This window comes from Anarrhichthys ocellatus, unplaced genomic scaffold (assembly GCF_004355925.1).
Source record: "Anarrhichthys ocellatus isolate YVR2014 unplaced genomic scaffold, GSC_Weel_1.0 scaffold22, whole genome shotgun sequence".
Classification (NCBI taxonomy): Eukaryota; Metazoa; Chordata; class Actinopteri; order Perciformes; family Anarhichadidae; genus Anarrhichthys; species Anarrhichthys ocellatus.
In genome coordinates this window covers 3,125,970-3,148,731 of record NW_022280052.1, presented here as the reverse complement: position 1 = coordinate 3,148,731, position 22,762 = coordinate 3,125,970, and the positions used below count along the sequence as shown (strand labels likewise).

Below are 22,762 nucleotides of genomic sequence, written 5' to 3'. Positions count from 1 at the left end.
GAGAGAGAGAGAGAGAGAGAGAGAGAGAGAGAGAGAGAGAGAGAGAGAGAGAACAGCAGACAGATTAAATATCACACAGAGCTGAGTTGATCGCTCCTCTCAGGGTGTCTTTGTCCAGGTGAAATGAAATCCGTGTGTCCTTTTTGGGTCTCTTTTCACCGCTCTGTGGCTGGTGGACGCTGACAGAGCGCAAATTAAATGTAATGCTTTTCAGAACAGCTGCAGGTCCAGCCCGACCAGGAGGGTCCGAGCCTTGTCTTATATAGCACTGCTATCAAGGGGCCTCCAATTAAAGCCAACACAACTTCATGGTGGGTGTGTGTGGGGGAGGGGGGGTGCACATGATAATGTAACACGTCTTGAGAAGAAGCATCCACACCTGCACCCCCCCCTGAGCCTCAGTAAATCTATTAATGGGACCAAAGCCGAGTCACAGATTCAGCCAGTGTGTCTATTGTTTTTATGCTCGTTATCCGGGCCTCAGCTGTAAAGGCCCGCGTGCGTTAGTCAAAATGTAGACATTGAGCTGCCTCATTTTGGATTGTTGTCACCATATTTGGCCTGCATGTTGGGCAGTAAAGCCATTCAGTTTTATTTGCGTAACAGTGTTTTCACACCCTTTAAACCTGACACAGATCTTTATTGTAGCAGTTCACGGTCGACTCCATAGATTATATCAAGTCATATATGTGGAACGTGGATTTCTTAAAATATTCAATCACTGGTGGTGATTTACCCCCCCCTTTTAAGCTCGTCTACCTCCACATCACTGCTTGTTGCATAGCCTGTATACAAATGAAATATGTCTTAAATTGCGATCCTGTTTCTGTTCTCATCAAATCAACTCTCCTGCAGGTAAACAACATTTTGACCTAATTCAAGAGACAGAGAAAATACAAGGATCGTGTTAATGAATGCTCGGCAGAGAATAAGACCTTTTTTCAAATGAGCGTTTAATGGAAAAAAAAAAAAAAAAGATCATGCACTGAAAAGACCTATATCTATATATAAAACGCAGACAAACAGTGTGCTTCGTCGCCTCATCAAATTATTTATAGAGCATTAAGACAAAAAGATAAAGATAAAAAACAAGCTAAAGCAAGGCGGTTGAGACGGCGTAGGATGATTTTATTTTTTGAACAAAATCCCATTAATTTGTGTAAAATAATTCCTTGTCTTTCAGATTGTTTAAAATCTGTCCCCGCCCTCTAGCCTATCACTGATCACTGCCCCGCCCCAAACAATACATTTATACCACACACAAACACTCACACGTACACGCACGCACACAGTTATTTCGGGACAACCAGACACCTGATAAAGCTAAAAACTAAAACCGATAGTGTTTTAAAAGTTTTGAAAATGTAAAACATCGAACTCCAAATGAAACCAATTGAATTGTCTTTGCAGCAGAAGTCATAGGAGAATCAGTTATCCCTATTTCTGACCCTTATAATAAAACTCCAAAGGAGTTCATTCTGCTTTAGATGCATATTATTTGTTTAAGGCATGTTAAATAAATAAAATATTTACACTCTAATTACCCTAAGCCCATTTCAGTTTATGCAACTTCTGACTACACTCCAGCATCCTCTCCTGTAAATGGGGGAATAAAAGTAATGAAAATGTCAATACCATGAAGTGGTGGTCCTTCGCGCAGACAGAATCGGGAGTTTTTGAGGGAAGAGTGACAGCTCTTTGTTGGTGAACAGATATCGGTGGCGATGGTGAGGGAGAAATAGAGAGAGAGGGAGAGGGGAGAGAGAGAGGGAGAGACCTACAGAGTGAGAGGAGAGGGGGGGGGACTCCTCCTACCAAATTATTCAGACTGGGCAGGCTTTGCTCTCTTCACAAATAGGACACGGTGCTCAAATCCAGGCAGTCCCAACCTGACCTCGAAGCACTAAGGAACCCCTGACTGGGAAATCGGGAGAGAGAAATCACCAAAAAGCAACAACAAAAACTTTGTGTCATTATTTTTGGCGAGTGTTCACACTGTAGACCCCCTCCCCTCCTCCCTCCCCACCGCCACCACCACCATTACCACACCGGTTTGTCGCGTCATTTGGACTATATATTTTTTTTTTTTTTTTTTTGCTGGAGCAGAGACATTCACGGGAAGAAGGAAAAAGCTGGTGCACCACCTACCTCCTCCCGTCCCACCCATGTAGTAGTTTCTTCGTTCTTCTTTTCTTCCAGTTTCCTTTTGCGCTCCGCCGAGGAGGTGATCCGAATCTCTGGGGCTGTGTTGTTGTTTTGGGTGCCTCTCTCAGAGCCTCAGAGCCCATTTGGATGCGCGGAGAGAGCCGGGCGCAGCGCTGCGGTACAGTATATGGAAGTTGTGGGCTGCAAGACAGAGGCAAGCAGTTGCAAGTTGCGTCCAGGTCCGGGAGCCATGCTTTTCCACGGGATCTCCGGGGATCACATCCAAGGGATCATGGAGGAGATGGAGAGAAGGTCGAAAACGGAGTCGCGCCTGGCGAAGGGCATGCAGCTCAACGGGAGAGAGTCGGTAAGAGCATTGATCGACCCGTGTTTGAATTCATGTTTTAACCTGCACAAACGACGACCGTGGCACCGTTAACGTGCCAGGAAATGTACATTTGTTTTGGGGTGAGTAGAAGAGGATTTGTCAATTACTTAGTTGTGTTTAATTATGGTCAAATATTTTGGTCTAATTCTTCATCCAAAATGAATTGTCTCTGTTGAAATATATTATTCAAATTGCTGCTCAATTTTTCTGCACAAAATAATTACTAAAAACATAAATTGTCTGCAACTTAACATGCAGCTGTCTTGTACATCAGAACGGTAATATTTAGTTTTGTGGACAAATCTATGAATGTTTGTTCTTGCAATTATGTATCTACAAGCTGACAAAAAACATGCTGTAATAATATAATTATTAATGTAACCTTTAACTGGAACAAATACTACATTTATAGCATTTTAAGTAGGCCTTTATTCAATACTTTAAATATATGTTTCTCACCAAAATTGTTGCAGTTTGTTGTTTGCTTTGATTTTAATGTCGACGTATACGAGGAAGAGATTAAACAAATAAAATATTAAATATCCTCGATATTCAGTCAGTTTCTGAAACACAGTTGTTTCATTGATGGTATCAATTATTTCCTGAACAGACGAAGCCTTGTGTCCAGGAAATAAGCCAAAAGGCTTTTAACTGATAGATAAAAAATGAGTTAAATTTGATGTCCAGAAAACTATACTAAAATCCTGTTGTTTGTGTTTTACATGATTTATGTTCCAGTCTCTCGAGGGAAGTAGTTGCCATGAGCTCTGTTCTCTCTCTCTGACTCAGACCATGCCTTCTATGAGCCCGGAGAAGCCTGCTCTGTGTGCCGGCTGTGGCGGCAAGATTTCGGATAGATACTACCTCCTGGCCGTGGACAAACAGTGGCACCTGCGGTGTCTCAAATGCTGTGAATGTAAACTAGCGCTGGAGTCGGAGCTAACGTGTTTTGCCAAGGATGGGAGTATCTATTGCAAGGACGATTACTACAGGTAAGACAAATTAAGGTTACACATATATGGAAAATCAACAGAACAGCTCAGGAAAATATTTGTGTCTCCGTCTCTCTGTCACGCACGCGCGTGGACCCACCCAAAGTTGCTGTCTTTATAGAAAACGATATTTTATAATGTTAAATGAACGAACAAATATTTTGGAAAAAATATATTGTAAAGCCACAATATCTACATTGATTCAACATGCTGCGGCTGTTCATCTGGAATTATGTTGAAGTCTTTTTGTCCAATTAGGCCTCATTCTTGTCTGAATAGAATCATAACACGCTCAGGGGCCCTGCATGCTATTAATGGGGAGTAAGTGATGATATGACATTTTACTTTAATTCCTTTGTGCTTCAGATGTAATAGTTTCTATGGCTCTGAATGTAATGTAAACTGCATAGCTTGTACGAGTCAGCCTACCAGGAACAAAGGAGTACAGTACAAGTATACTGTGATTGTTAAAATGTAACCTACCTTAGTGGCTTTTGTGAGCATGCAGCCTAGTGTAAAAGGCTTAAGTATGGAAAATAACCAGTTAAAAATGCATTTGTGGGTCAGATATGTTATTTCATATTTGATATGTTGAGCCATGCACAGGCCTAAATGTTATTTACAATGCACTTTAGTCGTAAAATACCAAAGAAATAAAGCATCTGCTGATAAATGCCAAGGCAAAATGTGTTCGCTTTCGTACTATGGTTCCGCCTTTTGGCTACCTGTAGAGCGTTGTTCCTAATGTAAGCTATATGCTGCCACGAAGTTAGCAATAGTAGGCTTCATCACTGAGACGGTAGACTGGCTTTTTACTTATTCAAGAGAGGAAATATTCGTGCAAAGAAAATATTTTTAAACCAAAGTAAATGTGGCCTATATCGACCAGCCGTCCCTCAGCTGTAGGCCAGATGTGGCTATTTTAGCCCAGAATGTCTTTAGGCCTGTTATATTATTGTTACACACTAGAGCTTTATCAGACACACACACACACACACACACACACACAGACTGAAATGCACGACAGAAACCTAGTTAGCTTATTTGAGCCTGTAACGGTGCAGATTATATCTCTGCTTCCGTCCGCGTGTTTGTCCATTTGGGTCTCTATCTATGAGGAGTCTTGACGATGTGTCTGTTCCAGAAGGTTCTCCGTGCAGAGGTGCGCGCGCTGCCACCTCGGGATATCGGCCTCGGAGATGGTGATGCGGGCGCGCGACTCCGTGTACCACCTGAGCTGCTTCACGTGCACCACTTGCAACAAGACGCTGACCACGGGCGACCACTTCGGCATGAAGGACAGCCTGGTGTACTGCCGGCTCCACTTCGAGACGCTGGTGCAGGGACCGGACTACCACCAGCAGCTCAACTTCGCTGAGCTGGCGGCCAAGGGCGGCGGCCTCACCCTGCCCTACTTCAACGGCACCGGTTCGGCGCAGAAGGGAAGGCCGCGCAAGAGGAAGAGCCCGGCCATGGGGATAGATATACCCAGCTACAACACAGGTGAGGCCAACGGCGTGCTGCTCAGGGGCCTCGCAGCAAGTCAGGCGCACACAAACACGCACATACCACCGACGTTTTTCATTGTTAGTTTTGATGCAAAATTAGCTGTAGCCTCCAGACCTTGTTGTAGGCCTATAGGGACAGTGGAACTCACAGCAAAAACATACCGAGCGTTTCACCAAACTGAACTCTCAGATTCTCCTAATGTAGGTTAAATCCATCTGGGGCCCACTGAAAGGACCTGGCAATCTAGATTGTCCTCGGACATTGCTGACCTGAAGATTCGTCGTATCAATTACATTTTTACTGTTTTAAAATACGCCAAAATATTTTTTTTAATTAAATAAAATCACTCACAAATAAACATGACTAAATACAGTGACTACGCAATAAAAATGAAAAAACAAATCTGGGATTTTTTTTTCTCTTACGCAAAAGACCTTGGTTTTTTAGTCCAGACGGTTCCTGAATGCCTCATCTGTAACAGCCGTGGGTCTACCTTGCATGTCTGAGATGAATGCAGCTCTCCTGCAGGCTATGCTAATAGGGGTGAACTGTGCCTGTGTGTAACGGCGCCCGCAGCCGTGGGGCTAATTGATCTGCAGCTTTCGGTCCACGCGTCTCTAACGCACCGTTTTTTTGTGCTTTAGACTGTGGCGTGTGTTGCGCGGGGAATGATCGAAACTTGACCTCACCGTCAACCTGCATATCGACTTTTATAATTAAGACTAATTTAGGTCAAAATAAATGTGCAGAATGGGTGTGAAGGGGGTCAATGTAGTTTGGGACTGTTGCGTAAAAGAATGGTAGACTCAACCATTGTTTTGCACGTTTTTGACTTTTGCTGGAGGACTGAAAAAAAAAAAGAAATCTGGAGTCAGAGTCAACATTAAGCTACTGTTAAATGTAGGTTTCATTTAAAAATCTTGCATTGAATCGCTGAATGTAACCCGACCTCCCCTCCCCCCTGCAGCGTCCCCATTTTGTTGTCGCTTTCTGCGAATTAGTGCGCGGTTGACAAAGTTTGTCATTGTGCGCCAAGTTTCCTCTGTTCCCGGTGAATGGGGAGGAATAAGGGTAATCTGCGCGTTAATTGTTCTTCGTTAATTGAAGGTGACGTTGGAATCCCCGGCCTCCTGTGCGGCGGTCAGCACAGTTCTCAGGGAGGCCAGGGGCTCTGCAGCACAACAGTGTGCAGTCACCGCTCCGGTTTGTTATTCACAAACACAATTCCAAGAGATTATGCAAATCCTAAAGTTCTCATGGATGCTTTAATAGGAAAATAACCATTCTAGCACTGTGTTTTTTTCTCCCTTCTATTTAATAGCAAGATATGCCTGCTAAAGCAAAGCGTTGAAATAAAATAAATATAAAATATAGTGCAGCCACAACAGGTAAAAAAATCCCAGGAAAAGAAAATCCCACAGAGAAAGAAATAAAATAGCGTAAGATATCCCTGTGAGCTCATTATTAGGCGCCACAGACACAGTAAAGGTCCCAGTGGGAATATTATATTTCTCATTTGGGATATTAAAATAGAATAAAATAGAGTGACGTAGAATAGAATATTTTCTAATTTAAAAATAGGCGTATTGTATTATTTAAGCTCAAGGGGCATGCCTATTTTGTTTCTTTTTGTTAAATGTTCTAATTATGTGATGCATTTATGACCTTACAGCATTCAAACCAGTCCATAAATAAAGAAAATAGAAATTATAAAAAGATAAATTAAATTAGGGAACAACTGAATAACTATTATCCAAAGTGCTCTTTTCCCCGTGTTGTTCTGCAGACCAGGAGGCTCACTTTCATGAAAAATAGGAAGAGGTTTTGTATGAGGTTTTGTTTCTGCTTTAGCCAGCACATTCATGCTTGTTTTCACCAGGGAAAGGTGTGTGTCTACTGAGTATTCCACTCCGCTCTGTAAAGTTTGGTCTTGTTTGGATACAGAGACCCCTAGTGGGTAATATCTAGTGAAACACAATCCAGTGAAGGCTGGAAGAGAAGAACACAGATGTCAATGATCGTCTTATTGATGGTGCGTTTAAGACGAAGTCTCATATAACAAAAAACATAATTCACGCCATATTGCATATACCATAACATACATAGTTAGATTAATTGGTATCTGCCTCATTAAAAACTGATTTGTAATTTAATTAAATAAATCCCTTTTTGAAAAAGTGTTTGCACTGCATCTTTATGATGAAATGTTGATGTAAGACTTTTGATGTTTTATCATCCACTGAGGAAAACGACTGGTCAGCATTTCGGTTACATGGAGACAAGAAAATCAATACAATCTACTATATAATTTGGAAATCCTAAAAATGCTACTTTTGCACTTAACTAAGGGCAAAGATCTTGAAAGACCAATTCTAACGTAAATAATAGGTTCTATAGAAATATCATAATCAATAATCAATCTATCAGCATTAATTGTATTTGTTGTATATTTTGGCTGCAGTCATATAAATGTTCAACAGTCAGTCACGTGCTAATTTGCAAGTATTTATTTGGCATTGGAATTTTCTGTCATAATAGAATTGTGCACAAATTGTGTTTGTAAAACAATAGTGAAATAAAGTGTTTCGATGTTTTTTTTTTAATGCAGTGATACACGTTTCTGCAGCACTGTTTATTCACAAATGCATTTCATTTAGTGGATGTACTTTTGCCTTTTACCGTCTTTAAGTATTTTACACATACAGTGCTAAGCTATTGACAAATGAGATCCATTAGGCCTATTAGTCTTTGCAAACACAAGCAGAAATCATTTAGCCCCTTCCCATTGAATGGGTAAAATACATAATTTTGCTATAAAAAAATCTAATAACAAATTAAATTAAAAAAACACAATAATAACAACTTCCAAGGCGTTACAATACATTTCAGTCTAGTCAGTTCAGGGAGTTCCTTGACTGTCCCTTATTCACATATTCTCATTGTTTGTTATAAATATATCAAATTTTCATTATTGATCATGATGGCATAAGACAGATCTGTTCACATAGCAAGTCAATGGAAATGCATGAACTTTGCACAATCAAGCCCATATGTGACCGCCTTAATCTACGCTAATGTACACTTGACTGTGTCTTGTCTTTCCCTGCAAAACCGGACCATGTAACAAGATATTTAATTTAATATTGAGCCTTAAAAGGAGTGTAACATTTAATTCGTACCCGTTGCAAATAACCACATTTAAAGCAGTGATTTGAGTAACGTTACCTTTATCGTAGAGGAGGGATTTTATTTATTGCCAGTTAATTGTCATATCCTAGTCAATTGTTGAGCACAGTGAGAATGAATTCAGACGCAAAGTTTTTATGAAAGTGAATGAACATTTGAACGCAGTCGTTCCATTCGGACTCTGATGGAACCCCTGTGCTCTGCTCTCTGCCCTCTCAGGCTGTAACGAGAACGACACCGATCACATGGACCGGGACCAGCAGTCCTACGCTCCAACACAGAAGACCAAACGCATGCGGACCTCCTTCAAGCACCATCAGCTGCGGACAATGAAATCCTACTTTGCAATCAACCACAACCCAGATGCCAAGGACTTAAAGCAGCTGGCCCAGAAAACTGGCCTCACTAAGAGAGTTCTACAGGTAAGCAGAACGCCATTTTTCTTACTGATCTGATCAGCCCATATCTGTGTGCATCTCACTCCTCCTCCATGCCCCTGTCATTTCACACCAATATTATCATTGAAGTCATCTTTTTGATTTTGTTTGTTTGGTTGGCCCATGTAGTCATTAGATGTATATCCAGGGGTTTTTGAACAGAAATCTTGTAGATTCTTAAATGTTTTTTTGGGGAAAGAAATGAGAAAAGTCGTTCAAGCGTAGAAAAGTAAATGTAAAACTGCAGCTGATATTATTAATAATGAGAGTGCACATGCTCTTTTTTAATCTGTGGAACAGAAAAAGGGTGTAATTCAACTCTCACAGATACAAATTTAAAAAGACAGGATTATTGTTTTGATTTTTGCTGTCAAAATCCACATTCTTGTATTCAGTGTTCAGGAGCTAAATGGTTCATTGTTATCTGCCCCTTAAGCTCAAAATAATGTATGAAAATTTCCATATAAAGATTTATATACATAAGGCGAGGGCAAGTTGATACAGTAATAGCTGTGATTACTTGATATGTAAACCACTGTACAAATGATATGATACTTTCTTTTTAAAATTTAATCTTAAACACAAAAAGTAAAAGCCACACTGGGATTGGTTTGCAGGTTTGGTTCCAAAACGCAAGAGCCAAATTCAGAAGGAACGTTTTGCGACAGGAGAATGGAGGTGTTGATAAGGCTGATGGCACCTCACTCGCTGCACCCTCATCTGACAGTGGGGCCATGACCCCCCCCCTCCAGCACGGCCACACTAACAGACCTGACAAACCCCTCTATCACTGTAGTGACCTCCGTCACCTCTAGTTTGGACAGCCATGATTCGGGGAGCCCTTCACAAACTACCTTGACAAACCTTTTCTAACAAGCTATCTTTAGCGGACTGATTTTTGTTAATCTGATTTTATTTTATTATTATTTTTTTTTTTTATGTTCCTTTATTTTCTTTCCTCAATTTACATTTTATTTTTTTAAGTGACACCTTTAAATCTACCAGAGACAGCTCCTCGGAACAGAAAGTGCTGTACTGTGTACACAAAACAAGAACAACAAGAGCAAGAACAGCAGCGACCACATTAAAACACAAGGAAATCATTTTAATGTGTAGCACTTGAAACCACATGGCAGCCGTGTCTGTAGTTGACTTAAAGTATGCAGGGATTGACTTTTGGATGGGACATTTTTGAAGTGGAAGTTAAAGAAAATGTTCATGGATCCCGCAATTCATCGGAAAAAAATAACTAAACATGAGCTTGTCTGGAAAACTAGATTTTGTTTTTACTTGATTTGACTTTATTTGTGCATTTGTATTGGATTATGATAAAAACAAGCCCTTCCTAATTTATGGTTAATTGATACATTTTAAAAAGAATATGAATATTTTGCCCTCGGAAACCTGTATATGTATGCACTGTGTTCGCACTATCCAATTCAAAGATGTTATTTCTGTTTGGGAATAATTTGGGAAATAGACTTCTAGAATGTTCTGTATATGGGTAACTCCAGAAAACAGGCTTTAATTATTTCCGAATGTTTCAGTCTTTAAGACTGAGTTGGATGGAATCAGACATTGAGATATCTGGCAGAGCTACATGTATAACGTCTAAATTGCATTATAAGCGGCTGACCATCGCAGCTTAAAAGGCAGGTAGACGCTGAAACCACAACACATTTTTGTCTTGATTCACAAATCGACTGTGATAAAGAGACAGAAGCCAATCCCACAATCTGTACAGTGGTAACTGTTCAACATGTAATGCAGTGACATTGATAGAAATGGTTTGATAATTACAAATCAGCTGGAGAAATTTGGATTGGAGAACAGTTTATGCACGCTGCTGCAATCGATTGTTTTCATGACAGCACTTTTTCAGATTTGTTGGCCTCATAGATTAACCGTAGTCTAATGGATAAATCCTAGTAAACGTGTCCATAGATCCACAGCTAAACTCAATTGCACAGTGACAATATACTGCCCAGTGAAAAGTGCATTATTGTTTTTACCATGTTGCTCAGGGTAACGATGTGATTTTAAAAGGGAAATGGAGGAGGGGTGAGAAATTAAGTGGTTGCGACGTTGCGGACTAGATTTGTAGAGCGGACATGAACATTCAAATGACCTCAGATAGGTGGAGTCGCAAGAGGCAGCCAGTGGGGAATCATTGTCCATGTGTACTCCCTTTTTGGCCATATTTATACTTTCTTTAATGACACTTGCCACTGAACAGACCAAAAACATGTTTCTTCTGGCTGAAAGATAGAGAGAAAAGAAAGACGGAGCAAATCTTCAATGGAGTTAACACATTTCATTGTGAGCGTCACAATTTGTTCTATTGTAGAACAAAGTGGTACTCTAGATCTACTTCATGAAGTAGATGCCTAACTCAGTTCTACTATGTGCCTTATGCTATAACTTGGGAGAAAGTTTGTGAAATTCAGGATATATGTGTTCTTTGTTAACTGATTCACATCCTTTTGACGCCTCACTAGTTTTGTACTGTTTTGCATCTTATTTCCGAAGATCTTTTTATGGTGTATCCTGTTAAAAAGGGGGCAGCGATGTCATAGAAAGCATTTGTGCACTCTTTCAGATATAGTTGGTTAATCCAAGAACCTTATATATTGATCTTCGTGTTAATAGTTGAGTACAGTAAGTGTTCTATCAAGATTGTCCATGTTTCCCTGTTTCTTGATAAAGATGGTGTATAGAAACTATTTCCCCTTAAATATTTATGGACCAAACGGTTGTTATATATCTTATTAAATTTGTGTGAATAAAAATACTTTGCTTTAAATGGGTTTTATTTTTCATTACACTTGCCATTTTTGTGTTCTATCTTGAATACGATTTTTGTTTCTCACATCAACAAACAAGAAAGCATTCAGTTATTAATGACCAGTTAAACGTCCTCATTTTTGCTTCCATTTTTAATTTCTATTTCCTTTTTTTATGATGTTTATGGTTTTTAACGTAATGCCCCATGGATTTGCATCTAAACCCTGCAATCAAAAATATGAAATTGCTTTTTAATGCATGAACATGGCTTTAAATTTTAAATCAAAGGAATGCTGCAAAGCACATATTGATATATATATATCTATATATATATATATAGATATATATATCTATATATAGTATATATTTATGCATAACATATTGGTAAGCCTAAAATGAAGTAAGAGTAAATGCAGACCCCGTAAAGCCAGGTTGCTCTGTAGTTAATATATTCTTACTCTATCATTTCTTTCAGGGAGAACAAATCTTGGGGCATTACAGCCATACATCCCGACGTTTGAAAATTCCCTAAAGTATTAACAGAAGGGGAAAACTTTGATGGGAATTCCTCACCATTGAAGACAAAGACAATATTAGGATAAGATGATAGCATACTGAGAACAAATAAACAACCAACATAAAACCTGTTTGAGTTGCAAATGTACAACAGATGATTTTTTAAACAAAGGTTTGTCTTGAATGTTTGAATCCATCAACGGAGGAGACTTCACAATGTATGATATTCATGATATCAATGTGATATTAAAAAAAACAACACTTTCTGTATTGGAATGGTAAATGAACAAAACTGATGATAAACTGTATTGTAACATAGTAAAAAACAAAACTCACAGAAAGGCACAGGATGTGATTAAAAGACAGCAGGAATCCACCATGACAACTGTGTGAAACAGAGACGGTATGGATGTTATTGGTACGAACACACACACACACACACTACACACAACCTTTCTCCCACTGCCTTGCTCCTTTATAAGCACAATATATCCACATATATATACCCACAATCTCTGTTCTCCAACGCACACTGTGTTAAATTCACACACACGTACGCAAATGCACACACGCTGCTGCCCCCATACACCCCATCCAAGAATCAGCTTGCTAAATAGAAGTTTTCTTTTGTCACAAGTGTCATTTCGTAAACACATGGCCTCCTTGAAACTCGGCAGCAGGATGCCCATCAAATATGATGAGTGTATGAAGAGGACTGCAGAGCTGGAGCTTTGCCATCTGGCTGTACCGAGGGAAGGAAGTGAAAAAACAAAGCAGATAAAGAAGAGATTCTCATTTTGCATGCGCCTCATCATCTTGATAACATTTTTCTTGAGATGTATATTATTTCCTTTGATTCATTGTATGATTCACTGTCAGCTGCAAAATAAAGCATATGAAAATGATGTCCCCTGATGCCCATATAGTACCTCACAGTGAAAAACGCTCCTATATATTATAATACAATTGTTTTTTTGACTATATATATAGATGTGTATATATATATATATATAATATAAAACAATCACTTCAGTTATTTTCCTCTCAAACAAAAAAGATTTAAAAGCATAATCACACATTTGCACACACAAATGTTTTTGTAATAAAGACTAAAAACGATAAAGTATCATTGTAATGGGCCGGTTTGATTGATGAATGTAAAAGATGGACAATATAATATGCAAACTGAAATTGGCAAAACATGACTGCTTGAGTTAGTTTGGCAGTCTCATTGGTATGAATGCTGGGTATGTAATGTAAAGAAGGTGTGTCGTGGAAAAAGAGAGAAACAAGAGAAAGAAAGGAGGGAGAAAGACCGAAGCCACATGGGGACCAGTAAACAGGCTGGTGTTGAATTCCAACAATGTGGGAAACAGCAAACACTTCAGTCAGTCCAAGAGGAAACCTCAGTCGCTGGGGTGCCTGTGCGCTGTGGCAGCAGGGCTGTGTTCCCCAGGTCTGATGGGAGGACGGTGGGCGGGTTGACACCACAGAGCTAAGGAAGCAGGGGCTGGAGCAGAAACACAAACAAACACAGCCAGCCCTGCTCAGTTTTGGAGCAGCAAGATTAAAAAAAAATATTCTGGACAGCGTCATGGCCCCGTGTTGACAAGAATTTCAGGGGTTTGCTGCAGGGCTGTTGGTGACTGGAATGCATCTTATTGGTAACATTTGTGTGAGAGTGTGTGTGTGTATAAGCAATGCCTGATCTGCCATCATCCTCCCAATAGGGTTGCTTCACCCTATTCCAGGTATGTTTTTTTTATTCCTAAAAATATTGTAAAGAATAAAATACATAATGTTCCCTTGTGACTATATTTTATTGAAGCATTGGCACGCTACATGTATCTTTAGTTTATTAATTTACAGAAAATCCAGCAGATATCATAGTGAGACAAATCTAATTCCAACCTTCGACCCTTTATGCGTATTGATCTCAATGTTAAAAGATAAACACAATGTCTGTCTGTGCAGAGACCTCATCAGGTATAAGAAAGGAGGGCTGCTGCCAACTGACATCCTCCTCCTCTACCTCTCTTATCCCCTCCCCCTGAATAAATGACAGCCTCTGTGTACTATGACTGTACAAAAACAATGCTGACAATGCTATATGTTTTCTGTCATGCAAGCAGTTTGTTTATAACATTTGTGTGATTTATGTAGGTGACACTTCAAAAATAAAGAAAATGATCTAAAATGCTCCATCAGTCAAGCTCAAGCACCAATGTAAAACCTGAGCAGAAACTAAAAATGTACACCATTGCATTTCAGCAGGTTTTCAACTTTAATTCTCTGACAGCTGGTTTAAAAAACACAGACTTTTCAGCAATTTGAACACATCAACAAGGACAACGTAAATCAAACTTACAAAGGGGTTCAAATAGTGCTCAACATGACTCAGACACATCCCAGTTTATCGAGGTCGGGTTTTACAAAGCTGCTCAAACTTGTGACATTTGCAACAGAGGCCTGCCTGTTTGGTCTGCCTGTATGTGTCACATACAAAGGTCAAATACGAAGCCAACTATAAGGACAAGCACTTTACTCACAAAAAATATCAGGGGAAATCTCCATGTCTATTAAATAGATTGACATCAGATCTGGTGTCCAGCATTTCGTAGATATTAAAGCTATTCTCAGCATGCGAGAGGTTGTGGACTGTGAACTGATGTTTTTAAGGATAGCTGTACTCACTGTGGTTGACAACAACTGTAATTTAACACTAGCTTTTGCAGCTATATGGAGTTCCCTACTGAATGATCACTCAACTCAAGGTGAGTGTGTCTCTGCACACACTCACACACACACACGGTCACACTACCACACATTGTACACACACAGTGACAGGCGACAGGGTCATAACACAGTATGGGATGATCACTGAGGCATAGGCCACACCTGCAGTTTACATGTTGCTCTGATAGTGTTGTTTCTATTGTCACTGCTTGTGTGTGTGATATTCTGCCCGTTCCACCTCAGTTACCTGCTCTCATTGCTAGGCGCCTATTTAACCTCGCCTCACACACCAACCACCCTGCTAACACAAACACACACCGGCACTGGGGCACACACAAACACCGTCGCACATGGGCAGATGTCAGAGGGGTGACGATGTGAATGAGACACAGCTAAACTGCGATGTGGGTGGGTGTGTTTGCTGTATATATATGTGTGTGTGTGTGTGTGTGTGTGTGTGTGTGTGTGTGTGTGTGTGCGTGTGTGTGAGACTGAGGCCTGCCCTGCTGGTTGAAGCAGAGCAGGTGGAGAAATCCTCAGTGCTGGGTATTTGCCAAGAGTAGGAATACACTAACATATGCACACAACACACATGCCAAAACGCAACACCGACACGCAAAAACAGCAATTGAAAAACAGATTTTAGGCAGAAGTAAAATGCCAGTTTTGTCCTTCACATTATCAGACGATCTCTCCAGTGCCTCATTTGAGCAGTGCTCTCCACACGCCATAAATCCTGTATTTCTTTGTTGTGCTGTTATTCTATATTTACAGGTATTTGTTATGTGACGGCTCACATCTAGACAACCTTGAAAATGCTGCGATCAAGGCTGATAACTACCAGTTGCAATTGCACTTTGAAGACAAAACAACATTAATTAGCATTTAAAATGGAAATGCAGGCGTCACATGCAGGCTGCCTCCAAGTTCGCCTGAGTATATGAAGTGAGAGACAACATTTCATACATATTTCCATCTGTGGTCCCTTTCTCTTTTCCTCTGATAGCTGTGCTCTGTGAGGTACATAAACAGGAAGCTCATCTTCGTTGATACCGCATGCTTCAGTGTGTGACAGGTCATCTTTGTACTGGTAGAGTGTAACCTCTCAGTTCTTGCTAAACCTTCAGGATGCACACAGCTTCTCTCCTCTCCATCTGCTGGTCTCTATGAAGTCTGCACCGGATCACAGGAGCTTTGACTGCAGCTTCTGTCTCTACCACATTGCAGTCGTATCTAACCCCTGAGCCAGATCAACAACACAGGGGGAAATAAAAAAGACATGAGTGAAAACATCAATATTTTTTTCTTTTTAAATGTCTAAAATGTGCTTCCAGCCCGTGGGTGCAAAATTTCTGCATATTAAGCACTGAAAAACCCAGGTAGAATTGCACTGAAATGTGTATGTTGAAGAAAACAAAAACAGTACTTGTGGGCATGTGTTTTAAGAGTACGACGGGTCTTATTCACAATACAGCTATACTTTAAATCATTTTCATATGATCTGATATTAATCTTTTTTTCTCTGCATTAACAAAAATGGCCTAAAGTGCCTCTAGATGTTATCTCACGGCTTTCATATTCATAAGCAAAACACATTAGTGGCCGAATTCTCGTGAACTCAAATCAATTGTCATCAGATTACATTTATAGGCAGTTTTGTTTCCCGAAAGAAATGCCCAAAATATGAGCAAGAATTTGTTCTAATACATCAGAATTAAATGTCACGTTTACAGTAAAATGTCGATGAAAGGTTTCTATAAATCCAGTGATTCGACCTTCTTCATCTCCCTTGGAGGGAGAACCTTTTCCATCCTGGTTACCTGCAAGCGACACCAGAAAGTTTGAAGGGGAAGAGAGTGAAATAGATGACAATACTCGCTTCATGTTAAAAAAAAATATCACTGAATCAAAAGGAAATCCTCTCTGTTAAATAAACAATATCAGCAAAAAGAACACAAAAAGTTTTCTATTGGTTTAAAGCACCAGATCAGTGCAGAGAGCCACTTTTAGAACAATGGAAACTCAACACGATTATTAAACAGTTTTCTACCAAACAGACGTGGAGGCATGCGTGTTGAACTAGAGGATCTCTGGGTGCAGCTCCCCTCGCAGAGTGATGCATTACTTTTCATCCATCCATCTAATTATTCCCTCAGAAACCTGAAATTTGAAGATACAAAAGACCGTCCCTATCTGTCACCGAGCGCCATTGATCTTATTGAAAGAAAATGTGGGTGTAGAGGAAACCCAATATAACTCATGCCATTAAATTCCACACAGCATTATTCACATACAGAATTGACAGATTTCTGTGAGACGTTTCTTTTAATCTTCAACTGTTGTTGAAGAAAAAGGGGGAAAAATCCTACACTCCAGGCATATCTCTCCCTTTTCCATATTTGCAGTGAGGTTAACAAAAAAGGCTATTGAAGTATCGCAGAAAAAACACAACCCCACCTAACTTGTTGATTATTAACAATGGGGATGGGAAGAAGACAGATGTGTTTCCTGTGTATCAGCAGTGTTTGAATTGTCAGTCTGAAATCAGCGATGAAACTTTTATCAAAGCAAAGTAAGCTGATCAATTCCAGATGCTCTCACTGTCCATGCGAGTCAATCTGCGATACCATTTTTGTCAATAAATTCTCATGATATTCCCAAGGGCGGACTGCGTTTGTGCCATGGGATGTGTGGGTATGCACGTGTATAATGATAGCAACCAAAGACTGTGTGTCAAAGTGTGTGCTTATAACAGTGTGTTTTCAGGAGAATCTATTAAGCATTGGCTGCCTCTGTCTCTCTCTTGCATGCACAGTCACACACATACTTACACACCCTCACACAATTCATCATGTGCTTTCTAAACGAAGCCAGAGTAACCAATCTCTGAGTTTTCTTTCAATTTAAGAATGTGTCACCCTAAATATTTGAACATAATTAAGTAGGCCTATATGTAATAGGAGATACAGTACTCATTTCCATTACATGCACCTCTACTCAACTATATTTAAGAGGGAAATGTTGTACTTTTTACTCCACTACATTTATCTGACAGCTGAAGATCAAGATTTTACACACAAAACATGTGGTCAGTTTGTAGAATATGATGCTGTTCAATAGATTAAACTACCTAATATTACAGAAAGTAGTTTGAATTTGTTCAGTTGTTATTTCAGTGACATTGGAGCAAACTCCATTTACTGATGAAGCTCTTGAGACGCAGTTCAAAGCTCAGGAAAAACATAAAGTGGACATTGATTTCCTATTTGTTTTTGCCAAATTGCTATTTCTAAGATCAAGCATTGCTTTTCACTGTTATATGAAGTAGTTTAAGGTGGCTTAATCTCTGTCACAATTAAATTGTTGCTCGCAAATGAATTATTACCAACAACTGCCCATCGCGAACACTAATCACCTAAGATTGCTCCGGCATTATGACATTATCTTGTGGCCCTGTAGCTACTGTCAAGGGCCCCTGTGTCTAAATATGAGGTTCAGCTGAAAGCTCTGCAAAAAGCTAGTTGTGATCTTAAGTTAAGAGTGAACTTTCTCGCTCACTATCATATCTCTCAATAAATATCACAACTTTCCATACACGTTTAATGAGAAGAAAGGAGCGGTGCTGAGGTGGTTAGAGATTGAGTTTCTCTGTTGGATCTCGCGGTATTTGACAGCTTCCCTCCACTCTTTGACATTTGCCCCTCCCCTGCGCTCCGGGAATGCTGGGTTGTTTACATGACTGGCACACGGGTCAGGAGTGTGCTGGTGAGAGGGGCCTAGTGCAGAAAACACTGTCTGAAAACACGTACACATTCTGACTGGCTCTGCAGCACAGGCTGTCTCTCTCTCTCTCTCTCTCTCTCTCTGGAAAAAAAAAAAAAAAAACACCCAAAAACTTTTCAGCGGTGCCACGCAAGAAGAGAGGCCCGCCGAGTCCACTTGTAGGAGCGACCTTGGAGAGAAAAGGGAGAGTGAAAGCAAAGACAACCGCCATAACCATTAGGAGAAACTTCCAACGTGAAGGAGGAATAGCTTAGCAACAGAGTCCCACTTCCTGGTAAGAACGGAGACACCGTTAGCTGACAAGTGAACTCATGAATGTGTACTAACTGGACGGCTAACGAACCACCTGTAAACTATTAACGCTACATACGTTTATTTTTGCTTTGTTTAGGAGTGACGGTCTCGTGAAGCTCGCACATTGCCACCGTTTCTACTGTCCACGCGATCTTGACACTCAATTGAAAAAGTTTCTACGGAGCTAGCTTAGCCTGTTAGCCGACTAGCATGCCGCATGCCTAACTTTCATTACCTTGAAATGACACCGTCGCCGCTGCCATTTAAAGTTAACGACATTGTAACGTCGGTATTACAGTTTGCGTTAGAATAAGTGTCTCTTGACTTAGCTTTGAAGCCATTTAAACATGACTGTAGCATAACGAAGTAGCCACGTATTGATGCCATGCTAGAGTGTTGTTATAGTACACGGACACGGCATCATTGCTTCCTTATATGGCCTTTCTTATGCAATTACATGTTTTATTCTTAAAGATCAGACGACATGTCTGTGACACTGCAGAACATGTCTGCATTTACTCTGTGTTGTTCCACTGCTGCTGGGTTATGTGTTGTTTATCGGTCTCTTCTGTAGAAGTACTCCACAGTGATAAATCTGCAGCAGCAAATATCCACGCACTGCTACAACCTTGGACTACCGAAGAGTCATTTATTGAAACAAAAGATAAACAGATTAACGTACTACCATGCATATTGATTCAGGCTGTGCCATTATAAACACACAGGCCCATAAGTTAGTTGCTGCTCCTCTACTTGATCTTTTAGAGAAAATGACTTATTAACTTATTACTATTATTTTGTGTGCTTCTGCATTGTCAAGTGAGCCTCACATATGCATCCTGCAAACGTAACTTACAGACTACAAGCACTCCACTTATTTTGGAGTAGTCCAACTAGTCAGGGTTTTTGTTTGTTGACCTGGATGAATGAACCTTGATTTACTATTTCAATGGGACGATTTGATGGCCACTATTGGCCATAAACTGTTGACTTGGTTGTCGGTTAAACTGCTGCATGCCAGTATCACGTGACGATGAGAGGGAAGTAGGTGACTTTGATTTTGTTGCTTGTCGGTCGACTAGAATTTTCAGTGTGGTGGTTTTCAGTTAGGGCGACCCTGCTGGATGTTGAGAGGCTGGCGTATTGATGAGTGATTAGGGGCGAGTCCTCTGTTTGATGCATTGGCCATATACCGATCAATTATAGGATGGCTTCATGGATGGATTTATTAGTAGTTTAGCTTTTGAAATCACGCTACAATCAATGTATAAGTTATCACGAAATCCTGTGGTTGGTTTGTTTCCTCTCACACTACAAACAAATTGCACCAGCAACGGACCGAGACGCACACATTTTCAAGCGGATCGGTTGTTCGGTCCGCTCCAGGACTCGATTGCCTGCTTTCACACCAGCTCAAACGAACTGTGCTAACTGGGTAAATAAACCCGAGTACGTTTTAACCGAACCAAACGGGTAGGGTGTGAGAGTACACCCATTTTCAGTGGAAATATGTGGCTAATGATTACAGTTTAAGTGTATTGTATTCTTCTTACCCATCGCTGCATGGGAAAAACCCCAAGTGCTGCTTCCAGCTGTCTGCTTCACACGGATAAACACCATGAGAGTCATAGCCGGGAAGACGGTGTTTATTTGGAAGAGAACTACTGGTAGTCGTAAAGAGATGGTTTATTTGAATGAAAATTAAATCTAGAAGTATGTTTTGGGAAGAACGTGACTCACCGCTTTTTTTCTGAGTCAGAATGGTTATTGCAAAACCATTGGACCCAAATGGCTCATCTATAATGATAGTATAGATGTAATAATGAGCCTTTTAAAAGATAATAATAATAATAAGAAGAAGGAAATGCAACCCAGTGGCACAGCAAACAAACAAGTAAAATAAGCCTCGCCTCTCCTAACCCTGAGCCGTTTTGGGGGCCACACACAGGGTGAAAACAGGATGTCATGCCATGTTATTGTCGCTGCCGATTACAGCCAAATATTTCAGGCGTCATACTATTACATTTGGCTGCGCTGCAGAGAGATGATTCACACAAGAGTTAGTGGGAACTGACATACCTTGTTGACCCAATTATTACTCACTTCTCTGTTGCCACATTCGATCACCGTCAAAGACAACAGGCTGGAGTCTGCCAGCGTCATCAGGTGATGGAGCGATGAACACCGGCTGGCTCTGTGAAGTTGACTATCAAGGAACGTGTCATGAACCGGATGATCAGCAAATGGCTGCCAAATATTTGCATCCGAATCTGCAGTGAGGGACTTCTGCCAGTACATCCCGCTTTGAATTTCAGCTGACGGGAGGTGGATTGCTCTTGACAGCCTCTGGCAAAACTTAATTATTATTTGCCTTGTTTTGTTGTGTTGGATTTAATAATGGTAATAAGACTGGAAAAGAGTGACAGCAGAGGTGATGAGTAATGTTTAGCATGATTGAATCTGAAAGAGAAGCACATTGAAAGGGGAACTTTTTCATCAAAAAGACTCCTTCACGTGCTATTTTACTGGATTATTTGAAGAGGCACCGATGATTGGCTGAGTTTGCGTTCTTTTAGGGTTCCAGATGTACTGTATGTTTAACAAGCGCTCCCTGATTTAGCCTGGCTTCACCTGCATACATTATTGGCTGCCTATAGGCCACACTTTTAGTAGTTTTCTACTACTAGGACATTCAGAGTGAGACCTGAAATGCCATTCATTGGTGTGGAGAAATCTGCTGCACCCACAGCAGTGATTTAGCACAGTGGAATTTACTGAATCGCTCTCTCCAGTGAGAGTTTCCTGTTTGAGCCCTGGAGCTGGCCCCTCTGCTGGATTAAAGATCAGATGAGACATTTGTCATCTGACCACTTTAACAGTCATCTTGCCTTCGGGTTTCATAAAGAACAAAAAAAATGTTATCTATGTGGTGTTTTTTTTTTTTTTCTTTCGCAAAGCATATTCGAAGGAAGATGCTTCCTAAGGCCATTTTTTGAGCTACATTAAACACTGTCTTCTGCATGATGTCAAAGACCGTGGCCAAGCATCTGTACTGAAATGATGCTGGCAAAGGTAGCAGATCACTGCTTAGGATATCGGCTCGTTTGGTGTACTTTCTTTGTGATTAGTTGTTGTATTATGAAATAATAAAAAGCAGGAAAAGCTCGATACCTTCCCAGAAGAATTTAGATTTGAGTCTCTCCATACCAGGCTCAGTTTGGTGAGAGTTTAGAGTCAGGTCTTTGGCAGTGATAGTGGGCTGTCTAAGCAGCTCCTTATTCTCCCCTCAAACAGCTAGTCAATATTTTTCATATCCATCTCCCTTCTATCTGACGAAGGGTCACTGATGTTTCAAGCTCTCGCGTATCCTTGGAGGATGCCTCGCGGCTTCTCAATTTCTCAATGGGCTGCGTAGTGCTCAGGGGGAAACAGACTACAAAGATATGCAAACTCAAAAATTACTGACCTCCGACCCTGTTTAAAGTTTATGAAACGCTTACAGTGCCCCTTGGTCAGCTTTTTGCCAAGACCACACAATATCAGCGTTTGTTTTAAACTACAAAGGATGTCGAAAAAAAAAAACCAAAAAGGTTTTATTCATCTTTTTACAATTTTGGTCCAAAATGAAACAACTCTCTTCATATGTAATGAAATTATTAAATGATTAAATAAAAGCAATACAATAAAATAAATTTCCCCACATACAGAAGAACAAAAACATTAAATAACTTCAATACGGCTGCCTCTTCAAAATGCGTACAGGAGAGGTTTCAAAATTTCAATAATTTTGATGTATTGACAGAAATAGCAAATTAATAATTTTGAGGCAATGACTTGACTGAAATAGCTGTGTAATGCTGCTGTTATAGTTATTTGGTACACTGACTCTTTTTGTCATTTTGCACCTTTTAGTCAGACTATTTGTGGACGGACTATACTATAGATATCCAATACTTAGTGTGTGTGTATGTATGTATATATATATATATATA

At 40.2% G+C, this 22,762-nt stretch overlaps 2 protein-coding genes across 3 annotated transcripts in view; both read left to right on the top strand.

Moving 5' to 3' along the window:
* The window catches only part of LOC116390231 (LIM/homeobox protein Lhx9), a 12,757-nt gene extending 1,297 nt beyond the window's left edge, over nt 1-11,460 (top strand). Inside the window, 6 exon segments of the mRNA XM_031859664.1 lie at nt 2,200-2,512; nt 3,323-3,525; nt 4,670-5,028; nt 8,440-8,642; nt 9,275-9,396; nt 9,398-11,460. Of these exon segments, the coding sequence (XP_031715524.1) occupies nt 2,333-2,512; nt 3,323-3,525; nt 4,670-5,028; nt 8,440-8,642; nt 9,275-9,396; nt 9,398-9,530 (1,200 nt within the window). The 5' untranslated portion in view covers nt 2,200-2,332 and the 3' untranslated portion in view covers nt 9,531-11,460.
* Nucleotides 11,461-18,409: 6,949 nt separating this feature from the next.
* The window catches only part of nek7 (NIMA-related kinase 7), a 64,017-nt gene continuing 59,664 nt past the window's right edge, over nt 18,410-22,762 (top strand). For both annotated transcript variants that reach the window (XM_031859415.1, XM_031859412.1), the window contains exon 1: nt 18,410-18,750. The gene's annotated coding sequence lies outside the window, so the exon portion shown is untranslated. The remainder of the gene's footprint in view (nt 18,751-22,762) is intronic.